The sequence below is a fragment of the Photinus pyralis genome, unplaced genomic scaffold, assembly GCF_008802855.1.
Source record: "Photinus pyralis isolate 1611_PpyrPB1 unplaced genomic scaffold, Ppyr1.3 Ppyr1.4_LG1, whole genome shotgun sequence".
NCBI lineage: Eukaryota > Metazoa > Arthropoda > Insecta > Coleoptera > Lampyridae > Photinus > Photinus pyralis.
In genome coordinates, this window is record NW_022170249.1 from 26,604,072 (window position 1) to 26,616,291 (window position 12,220).

A 12,220-nucleotide genomic window follows, 5' to 3' on the forward strand; every position below is an offset into this window, starting at 1 on the left:
AAACAAGTAGGTTTGTGCTTTTCTATGGAAATTCTATTATTTTTGCGAATTTACGCAACTAGGTGTGTTAATTAATTAATAATTGCCCATCAATGGTGAGGCTGTCGTCACCAGCTCTAGCTTCATTACCAGTAAGGTTTTTCACTGTGTTAGATCATATTTTGTCTTCAGTTACTCAAATTTGGCTCAGTCAATGCAGCGTTATACTTCTCTGCAATTTTCTTCCATGCGAGGGTGTAGGGATATAGATGCAAACAAAAAACTCACAAATGATGACATCCTGATGCTTTACCTTGTTCTTGGTAGTAGAGGCGTCCGCCCGTTTATTTTCAATTATATGTAAATATGACTGAACACAGTCCGCTTGCTGATGGGCGTACGCGTACGTAAAAGCGACTCGCTTTTTTCCTTGTCTATCATTGGCACAGTGGCAGGCAAAACAGCGCTATGTAAAACGATTTAGCAAGGGGATGAACAGATCAGCACAGTTACAGTGGCAGGAGCAAATGGCACAGAAGCGAAAAGAACGAACGGCGCGATGGGTGCGAAGAACGTAAACGTCATCAGCTGTCACTGTCAGCTGACGCATCGGCCACTGAAAATTCTGCGCTCTGATTGGTCCTCGGTTCGCCCGCAGTGTTACCATCCTAGGGATCGTAAGCTCAAACGGAGATTAACCAAACGCTCTTCCCAAGGTGTTTATAATACGCAACCGCTCTCAATCTTGGTTTGACGTTCAATCGCCGTTTGATTAATCTCCGCTTGAACTGTACTTTTATAATACCGGCCCTAAGTGATAATTTTACTGCAACGCTGAACACTACATAAGATATTTTTGTACTTAATCTAATAAATACATTTAAATAAACAAAACTGTTGTATATCAAGAAACACGTTGAGGATAATGCATACAGTTTTCTGGCTACAGCTAATAATCTTAGTCAGTTCTCTGAAGAGGTAGTTAAATATATCGTCGGATTTGTATCAAAACGTCTAGGTACGACATTAAAATGTGAAATGTGCGTTTCTGCTTTGTTTGAAAACAAATTTGATTATATTTATAGCCTCATATACTTAAAAGCCTTTGTATCCCGTGGTCTACGTCTGACCAAGCATTTGATTCCCTCCATAAGTCCTCTAACTCAATGGGCTCAACACAGTCACTACGGCACATCATGTGCACCCTATCTAGCAATCCGATGCATGAGACAAATAGCCTCGATTTGGCCAGAATCGCGGTGTCGTCGGCGTGCCTGGCGAGGATGGTTCCGTCGGTTTTCGGTAGGTCGGCGCAGACATTGTTAAACAAGATCGGAGAGAGGATTGAGCCTTGTGGCACACCGGCAGTGTCTGTCTGGATGTGGATCTGCAAGTGTGGAGTTTGATTTTGAAAGATCTACCTTTTAGGAATGATCTAATCATTTGTACCATGGAAACCGATATGCCTCTCACTAGCATCTTGTGCAGGAGTCCTGTGTGCCAGACGGAGTCGAAGGCCTTCGGGACAAGACCTGCTGTGTGTAACAGCACAGACATTTCTGCTGGTTCATTTTGTCATACTGTGTATAAATATTTGTTAGTTAAGTTGGGAACATACTGTACATAAGTTCTGGGGAGTTTAGTGAGTAAGGGGGTAAGAGTGAGTAAAGGAAAAAAAAGAAGATGGCCGCTTGAGAAAAGTCAAGGCGGGTGTGGTAAAATTTAAGAAAACATTTTTTTACCAATAGAGAACATTTTTTTAGCGTGAATATTTTTACGTAGGGAAACAGTGAAAGTGCTCAACGTTTCGTAGTATAAAATTCGTTACCTTAACTCGTGAATAACTGAGAATAAGTAATGTGCAATTGTGACGCAATCATATGTGAGTTCAACGCCACCAAGAGCGAGAAAACTTTCCACGTGAGCGCAGTTGAATTCCCATTGTGGGATTTCTATTAAACCTTTTGGCATGCGTTGTTTTTCTTTTTTGGCCAGCGATTTGCTTTCATCGACAGGCGTTATTTTTTTCAAATTCAACGAGAAAAAATCACAACAATCAAACCTACTCGACGAAGATCGAGGAGGAATCTACATTCGAACCAATCTATTTTGAGGTTACCGACATCAAGGAAATTTCAGAAGGAGTCCGAGCCGCACTAGGAGTCAACGACCGGCAGGCGACGACGAGCTTACATTTGAGGGCGACGGGAAAAGAGATAAGTACTTAACAATTTTTATTTGTGTACTCGCGATTTCGGCATTCATTTCGGGCGAATAAAAAGAAAAAAAAAACCTTTCCATGTTTCTTATGGTTGAATTATATAGGTCTTATTTTATACAGTCATTAACACTAACTCTTTAACATTAGTTCACTAACATTAACAGCGTCATTATAATTAAAGACAAAAGGATGCGATTTATACTGTCACTAATTCATTAAGAAGCAACCAATAGGAATCCAAAGCAAGCGCTTGCGCATTTGTTTGTTTGGTCGTGAGTCATAACCGCTGTTTGTTCATAACAAACCGATTTTAGCCGTCTCGTGCATTGTACTCGTTGCTTCCTTTGTGTCCTACATTTTTTTCCTATTTCCTAACGTAGTTTTAATCGTCCCTAGTTTCTATCGTAGTTTAATCCTCCCTAGTTTGTAACGTAGTTTTTTTTAATCCTCCCCAGTTCTTAACGTAGTATTTAGTTCCTAACGTAGTTTTTAACCTTTTGTAACGTTCTCGTTACTTTCACTACACTTCTAAACGTTCTAAGGGTTTCGTCCGCTTAAAATATCTACCACCTCAATCGTCTTCCATCTACCGTATTATGACGTAACGGGGTGAATCTCGTTTTGTTACCGTCCACCTCAGCCTTTACATACCTGGCGAGCCGTTTAACACATCGAGAAGTAAAAAAGAATAAAATTCGGATAACTACCGGGTTTATATTGACAATTAGCACAGAATATCACATTAAATTCTTCCACTTACACACTTCCTTATAATCCCTTACGCTACAGAAAAAACCTAAAACAACAAACTAACCTAACTCTACGCTCCTGAGTTTGATCAAAGGGTTATCAGTGGCCACTCTTTCTGTGATCTCTCTTGTCAATTACTCCTACTTAATTACCTACTACAAGAACCTCCTAATACAGAATCAGATATACAATTTAGAGTTAACTACAAGATATGATTAAAATAAAAAAACGATGTCTATAACTTGTTCAACCCCGAAAGATTGGTCACACCAAAACAGAGCAAGTTCACAGTACCTGGTTCCAATTTTCGTTGGCGGTCTTCCTCTATTAATCGGTGACGATGCCGGTATCTCCGAGAGAAATCGATTGCAGGTAAACCCACTTCTGGCACTACTATTACAAACGTCAATATCAATACGACATTCACCCTTTTTAATAAGTATCGCTATTGATTATTGGTCGATCTTTAGAGATCTTTTTAAACTTTGATTTTAAACGGACAACCACAATTAACACTGCCCGGCCGCTCTATTCGACAAATTTCCTTTCCGTTTGACTCTCGAATTTCGCGTTTACTCCTTTACGACACCGCCGAAAACGCAACTTTGCGCCCACGAATAATTCCGCGACTTGCCAGGCGTTCGCTTCCCTGGCCCGCCTTCGCGCGCCCCAAAATATACAAATAACCCCTTTTTACAAACTAACATCCTACTTAACAAAAACAAAAAAATTTAACCTGTCTAAAACTACCTAATGTACACGGGGCATTACAGTTACCTCCTAAAACTTAACATAATTTTGAATCCCAGCTGTCCAAATTATAAAAGTTGCTCCTAAAATCTAAACCAATCAAGTAAATTTCGAGAAATATTAAAAGGGCCGTTACAGTCTCCTAGTTCCATAGTTGCTAACATTGTGTACATACGTTTTTATTCGAAACTTGAGGCAGAGGAAAGTCCCAACGTAAGTAATCTTACCACCCAAGAATATTTAATATCCACAGACGCTTGACGGTGAGGATGAGCGGCTCATCGACGTCGTGAAATTGTTTCGACAGGTTTACGATAAGAGCCACCACGACTTCAAGAATAAGCAGGCACAAAAGAATGCCTGGGAGACCATTGGGCAGGTGTTGGAGCGAAATGGTAATTGTTTTATTCATACCGTTGTAAATATGTGCTTACATTATAATTGTACAGCGGAGGAATGCCAGCAACGTTTCGCGATGCTGCGTAATAGATTCGTAACTGAAAAGAGGCGGGTGGCAGCATTAAACGCCTCCGATGCCGGAGGAGGTGTGGAATTATCTGACTTATACAAAAAAATGCTGTTCCTATTGGGATTCATCAAGAGCAGACAGTAAAGCGTGTTCTACATTATACTTTTTTCGTCAATTTCTCATCCAAGTTTCTAGTAACTAGAAAGTAGTCAAAGTTTTCTTTACACTAAAGTGAAGTGAAATGCATATTGTGGAGTGGAGTGGAGCTAACTTCAAAATAAGAAACATTTTTGGGCCTACCAACCCACAAACGTAAATTTGAAATAAATTTTCTTGTGCTACAATGCCGAAACGGAATAAAATAGAAAACTTACGGAAGCTCTATAAACTTTACTGCTTAAATAGATTATATGACGGTGAGCAGCAACGATCCTGTTGGGCAAGACAGTGGTTATTAAGACGAACTAGTGCAAGTTTGGGATCATGCGCTTTTGTAGAACATGAATTGGCACTCGAAGACCCAGACTCATTTTGCAATTATGTTAGAATGAGCAAAGATGAATTTGAAATGGTACACCAAATGATAGAATCAGACATAAAAAAGCGGGGTACTCAATTTAGACAAGCAGTATCCTCACGGTTTCGTTTAATTGTTACCTTACTTACTTGGCAACCGGGGAAACTTTTAAAAGTTTATCTTATAGCAGCAGAATATCTGTTAGTTGTATAGCAAAGTTTGTTCCAGAAGTATGTGCAGCTTTATATAATTCATTAAAAGACAAATATCTACAGGTAAAGTAATTATACAGTAATGTTGATAATTCGTACTATGAGTGCAAGAGTATCATAAGTAAAAAAAAATTTTTTTTTGTTTTTTCTAGCAAGTGCTCTCAAAAAGTGTAATCTATGATGTGTTAAAGTATCGTAACTAAAAATGTTCTCTAACAAGCCTATATAGCATTTAAAATACTTTAGCATCACAAAAAAAGTAAGAGACGTTTTGTGCAATACTATCACTTTTGAGTTACGATACTTTTAATCTTGTGTTTTGTCTGGGCGGTTGAAACGTAAACTATCGCAACTCAAACGCGCCTTTTTTATGCAACGAAATCATTTTGTTTCTCAAACTTTATTTCATTTCCGTTCATGTTTATTAAGATAAAGGACGTTTAAATTATGTCTCGCGGGAAATTATTAGTAAGTTTGGCGCTAAAGGAAAGTGAATTTGTGGAGTTAAACGCTAAATTGGGGGAGAGCTCCGATAATAGCAAATGTTCAGATATCCAAAATAAGGTACCTAGCTTATTTATCATTGTAAATTGTATCAACTCATATCTCTGTTCTTCAGTTGGGTCCAGATGGAACATTCGACTGTAAGGAGTCTATTTGCAATCAGGATAGTCCAAAGGTAAGTTTTATTTCTCAATTTAGTGAAACTTATACCTTCATTGCGGTAAATGTAGTATGAACCCGTATATGCCGAACTAACACCTGTGAAGTTGTATGAGCAGTCTAGTCTACAGCTATAGAAAATGAAAATGCTGGTTTTATAAGTTTACAGCCGTTCTTTGCCCATTCACAACACTTCACACTGTTACCTAGTGCATCCTGTTCCACGGAGTACTCTGAAATTCCACAAGAACGTACGATCAAAATATTACAAGATATAGTAGTACAAAAGGGAAATGATAATCTCGATAATAATGGCAGCACACAATTAATGCAAGAAGAAACTGGCATTGAGGGGATTGTTGATGTAAATACGGAAGTTATTGAAAAAGGTGAGGGGAAAGAAATTTCAGAGGCTACTGATGAAGGTGAGAAGGGCCTATGCAGTAGAAAAAAAAAAACAACAACCAGAAAAATGGAAACGAAATATTAGAAAATACAAGCATAACCATGGAGAAGAATATAAATCGTCCACTGGAAAAAACAAGCAAAAAAGAAAGTTAGGTAGTGGTTGTAATGAAAAATGTGCTTTTAAGTGCCGCGAAAATCTATCCACTGAAGAACGTCAGCGCATTTTAACATCCTTTTGGCAATTGGGTGATATTACTAGACAAAGGGAGTTCATACTCAGACACATTATACCTATCGAACCAAAATACAGATACCCAAAGCCAAATAGTCACCGAAAGAAGAACAACGCATATCACTTTTCCGTTGCTTCTAAACAAATTAGAGTTTGCAAGAAATTTTTCAATGAAACTCTCAATATTAGTGACATGATGATAAGAACCGCAATAAAGAAAACAAAAAATGGAGTTCTTGAAGATGATAATAGGGGTAAACATTCCAAGAAGAATAAAATTAGTGAATATCTAGTAACGGGAGTTAAAGAACATATCGAGTCAATACCGACAGTAGAGTCTCACTATTTACGTGCTCAAACAAAGAGAAAGTTCTTTGACGGTAGCCTTAATTTAAGCACACTTTATCGATTGTACACTGAAAAATGCATTACTGACAACAAGCCCTACGTAAAATACTTTCATTATGCCCGTATATTTAATTACGAGTATAATATTGGGTTTCACAGTCCTAAAAAGGACCAGTGCAGTTTATGTACGGCTTTCATTAATTCTACTGTTAAAGAAAAGGAAGACATGGAAAGGGTGTACAAAACTCACCATGAACAGAAAAATCTAAGCCGCGAGGAAAAGAAAAAGGATATACAGGCAGCTAGCTTAGATCCTTCTGTCCTTGTTGCCGTATATGATTTGCAAGCAGTGTTGCCTTCTCCATGTGGAACAACCTCCGACTTTTTCTACAAAAGTAAGTTGTCAACATTAAATTTAACATTTTTTAATATTGTTAAGAAACTAGGATATTGTTATGTGTGGGATGAAACCATCGCTAAGAGAGGTGCAAACGAAATAGGTAGTTTTGTTTTACATTTTTTGTCTAACTTTTGCACGACATACCATAGTATGATATTTTACTCAGATAACTGCTGTGGTCAGAACAAAAATAAGTTTATAGCTGCTACCTATCTTTATGCCTTAAATAAGTGGAAACACATTCATTCTATCACACATAAATACCTTATAACAGGGCACACTCAAAACGAGGGCGACAGTATGCACTCCACAATAGAAAAAGAAAAAAAGAGGATGCTTAAAAGCAATAATACTATTAATGTACCTGCTCAGTGGATTCCCCTAATAGCACTCTCCAAGAAAAAGTCTCCCCCATATGCGGTTTATGAAGTTACACAGAGAGATGTTTACGATATAAAGGTCCTTTGTGGCAATACAGGGAAAAACTACAGTATTGATGTAGATGGAAAAAAGGTAAACTGGAACCAAATTAAAATTATTCATTTTGAAAAGACTCATCCAAAAACAATATTCTTCAAGACAGATTACTCCCAACAATACTACAACCGAATCCTTGTTGATCATCGTCAACGAAAACCAACGATTAGTTTCAAGGACATCAAATTAAAATGCGCGTATGATCGGCCGTTGCCGATTTCCAAAAAAAAGTACAATGGTCTTATGGAACTTTGTAGCAAAAAGGCCTTACCATTACAGTATCACCAGTTTTATAAAAACTTACCACATGAGAAAACAGACAAAAGTGATAACGATTAAGCTGGAATTTTTAACATGTACATTTTTAGTTAAGATTTTTTAAAAGAATGAATTTATTTTGTATTAAAATAGCATTGTAAAATATAAAAATATATCAAAAATATGAGAAATATTTCTTTTTATTTTTAAGTAAAACTAACGCAACACAAATTTGAGAACAAAATGCAATAGTGCTAAACTATCATATAACCTAATTGCTAAATTTTGGAAATGATCTGAGAAATTCGTATTAGTGTTCCATAAAGTGTTTGTAAAAATGTAACATTTGCACCAAAAAAGATTTACATAGCTTTCATTGTGTGGCAGAAAATCACATTAGTAGTTTTCGGAAATTGTATCAGAGCGATTTACTCGTTAATTTGTTTTTTAGATTTGCGATACTCTTGCCCACATAGTGCGAATTATCATTTGTACCCATAACAGATCCCTTCAACCCAAGAGGAGTGGCACAATGTAGCAAAAGGTTTCCAGCTGTTATGGAATATACCAAATACAGTTGGTGCCTTAGACGGAAAGCATATTGTATTCCGTGCCCCAAGAAGTGCTGGATCCCATTATTATAATTATAAAGGAACCCATAGTATAGTTCTTCTTGCGATTGCAGATGCAAATTATAAATTTATATATACTGACATCGGAACGAATGGTAGAGTCAGTGATGGTGGTATTTAATGATCTATTAATACCTATTTTTATTGTTTATTTGTCATTTAGGTGTATTTCAAGATTGTGACTTTGCATTGGCTTTAAATCAGGAGACCTTAAATTTACCAAATGATCAACCTTTGCCTGGTATGACTCACCCCAGCGTACCTTTTGTGTTATTAGCTGATGCTGCATTCCCACTACAGAAGCACATTATGAAACCGTACCCATTCAAAAACATGTCCAAAGAACAGAGAATCTTCAATTATAGATTAAGTAGAGGAAGGCGAGTGATTGAGAATACTTTCGGAATATTAAGTAATCGGTTTCGGGTATTTTTAACTCCGATAAATTTAGACAAAGACAAAGTAATTTTAATAACCCAAGCGTGTTGTGCCTTGCATAATTTTCTTCGCTCAAATACAGAAATTCAAGCTATAGATAAGGATGACGATATAACCCCAAACGAGCTTCATGATGCCACTTTTCATAGAGGACGTGCCACCAATCATGTATTACGTATACGTGAAACATTCAAATTTTATTTTAACAACATTGACATTGTAGAGTGGCAGTCGAACGTTGCTTAAATTTAAGAGGAACATTGTATTAGATAAGTATAAATTGAATGTGAATACACTTATTGCAATACTCGAAATGTACCTAACATTTCAATAAGTATGTTCACGTTCCAATTAATTACATTGGAGTTTTTACAGTAATAAAATAAAATACTAAGCATTAAGGTTGTTTTGATATGTGTCAATAATACCTAAAATTTCTAGTTTACATTTCCGATACAAACTGACATTGGAAATTTGTTGCAATCCTACGCCAACATACTGTAAAAATTTCTCAATATCGGATGAAAATTCGGAATTTTCATTTCCATTAATTTGTTTAATTGCAGTTAACATAGCTTCCTTTACTGCATCGTCCCCTTTTCTTTTCTTAGAACGCTTTGCACTCTTGGCAGGAACAGTGGTCCTTGACTGTTTATTGTGAACAGGATCTGATTCTGACATGCTTGCTGGTGAAGGAGTTGGAGTAAGATCCTCAAAATCATTAACTGGAGAAAGTGCTCCCTCTTCGTTTATGCTGTATTCACCTTCTGGTACATCCTAAAACCATAGTATATTGAATGGTACATGTACAGACAAAATACTTGATAATGTTACGATAATATTGTCGGGTCGTTAAGAGTATGCATGGAACTGCGCAGGTGAATCGTGAGTTCCGCTGCGGTCGTCAGGAATCGGCTGTTGAATATTTATAGAAATTACTTACCAGTGGCGGTGAAAACATATCAACTTGTGATAAATATTGTAGGTCGACCTTCGTTTAAAATTTGGACAAGTGCGCAGCCGACCGCTATGAAACTCTTAACGACTCGACAGTACTTTTGTAATCACTAGGTACATACCAATTCCGTGTTAGGCACTTCATAAACAGAAACTTCCGTGTTTTGGGAGATATCCTTCGACAATGTCCTAATGTTTGAAATTCCCTTATCTTTTTTTAAATACGGAAGAAGAAAAAATAAACTATCGTATAGCCACCATGCTGGTTTTGGAGATTCACTGCCCGACCCACTAGGAGCTTGTTTTTTCACTTTTCGAACGTTTTCTATAAATTGAGTCCTTAAATTGTTAATTTTCTTTGAGATCTCTTCATTTGTAAAGTCTTGTTTATATATATTCATCAACTCTGTCCTAATTGCGTCTAATGCTTTATGGCGGAGTAAATTGTTGTGGTAGCTTGGAGAATCCGTCTAAAAATGAGGAGTACAGCCTACAGGATGTTATTGAATACTTTCGTATTTTACCTTATATAGCACAGGTTGCAGTTGGTACAGAGATACAAGCGTCTCGACTATCTCATGTGACCATTTTTTCGCCATAATCAAGTATAAAGATAATTAATATTTAAAACACCAAAACAATTGCAATCACACAAGAACTGAGTCTTAACATAACCCCAATTTTCTCAGGTTGGTATCGTACTAAACAGCTGTTGAGATTCTTAATGCGCATGTAAACTTGACGAAGCATACAAGAAAAATAGGTCGGTCCGGAGCTAGTTTTGAAATAAGTCGACCTTGACTAGAAATTGTACTTTTTTGGTGATTTTTTTCTAGTTTCAGTTCTAGTTTCTAGAAACTTGGATGAGAAATTGACGAAAAAAGTATAATGTAGAACACGCTTAAGAACGTAGATAGATTTGTTGTATTTAATGTTGTAATTTCTTTTATTAGTACGACCTCAAATGTCCAACGGCCCTCGTGTGCTGCAAGTGCAGAAGGGCACCCACCAATCGAGATAGAGGGACACCCCTCTCATGACGGTGGCGAAGAGGATGTAGGGCATAGCAACGTGTGGGATGTATGGCTCTTAATATATATTAATATCATTACTTTAGAAGAGCTGGCTGAAAGTAGGGAAGCGCCTTCCACCAGCAGGGAAGTGCCTTCCACCAGCAAGCCTTTCTACGGGCTGCAGAGACAAGGGGGAAGAAAAGAAAAGCGGCCACTTCATTATAAGATGTCCTCCAAACGTTGTTGGGAACGTTGGAGGATTACCTGAAAAAGAAAGGCGAGGAAAAATAAGATCTAGAAGAAGTCGACAGTGACATAAGTTTCGGCCGCATGATTGGCCTGCATTTAAAAGACATGCCGCCAGAACAAAAAACAAGAAAAAAACAAAATATTTTAAAAATTATGTTTGATATTTCATTTCTGTAATAAAAAAATTCATACAATATAAAACAATTCACCTCCTTCCGGGCTGGTGAAATATGCTGCCAGCATATCACGATTTTCTCTTACAATTTTGGTTGAATTATTGGAACCTAATCGTCCCACAAATCGGAGCTGTTCTCCTCCTGACCTCCACACGTTCCTTCTTTTACTACTCCGTCTGCGCGAATGTGGTCTCCATATCCGGTGGGCAGTATCGTCGTTGCTCTAGTGGTAAATCTTCCTCTCCCTTTTGTAAATAGTTGTGCAGCGCCACACACGCCTTTGTGATCGCTATACAGGTTTCAACATTTGCAATGATTGGTTTCCGAAACACCCTCCAACGTGAAGCCAAAATCCCAAAGGTGTTTTCGATCGTTCGCCTTGCTCGAGACAGCCGGTAATTGAATATTTCCTTGGCTTCACCTAGTCTTTCTCCTGGACATGGCCTCATAATCTTTTCGTGTAGCGGAAACGCTTGATCCGCCACGAAAAAATAGGGTAGTATTCGGTCAGTATTGGGCAAAGCCGTCTCGTGGGGAAGATGCAAAATTACCCTTTGCCGGTGCAAAATGGTACTTCCAAATGGCGAGTCCGAAAACACGATACTGTCATATTGTGACCCGTATGCACCAATGTCGACAAGACTGAACTTATAAAATGCATCGCACACTGCCATCAACACAATACTGAAAAGTATTCATATTCAAACACTTTCTTTGTTAGGTACCTACTACTCTTCTTAAGGCGGCTACAGACATGTAAAAGTTGTCAAATATCAAATGTTTGTCAATCGCCAAACTGTTTGTCCAGCTACCCGTAAAATCACGAGTATAAATCTACACACATGTGCATATTTGGCAAATGGCAAATCAAAACGGGAACTTCAAACTTCTAGTATGTACCACGATACACTCACACATGTACTATTCGCGACATCCCATATGGGTTCGTTTTCGTACAGTTCTAGAAATTCGATCACCGTTTCGTTTGTCCACTCCATCGCGCACGCAATACAATAATAAATGAATTGTGCACACTGTGCACAGATTAATAGATTCATATTCTTTACGCAT

General features: G+C 37.7%; 2 protein-coding genes across 2 annotated transcripts; both read right to left on the reverse strand.

Moving 5' to 3' along the window:
• Positions 1 to 8,170: 8,170 nt before the first annotated feature.
• Positions 8,171 to 10,610, reverse strand: LOC116168580. The gene is made up of 3 exons (XM_031484498.1): positions 10,236 to 10,610; positions 9,834 to 10,181; positions 8,171 to 9,531 (listed from the first exon to the last, which is right to left on the reverse strand). Exons 1-3 carry the CDS (start codon positions 10,308 to 10,310, stop codon positions 9,145 to 9,147), a joined length of 810 nt encoding a protein of 269 aa, XP_031340358.1. The 5' UTR covers positions 10,311 to 10,610; the 3' UTR covers positions 8,171 to 9,144.
• A 706-nt stretch (positions 10,611 to 11,316) lies between these two features.
• Positions 11,317 to 11,823, reverse strand: LOC116159107. The gene has a single exon (XM_031472015.1). It carries the CDS (start codon positions 11,821 to 11,823, stop codon positions 11,317 to 11,319), a length of 507 nt encoding a protein of 168 aa, XP_031327875.1.
• Between the last annotated feature and the right edge of the window lie 397 nt (positions 11,824 to 12,220).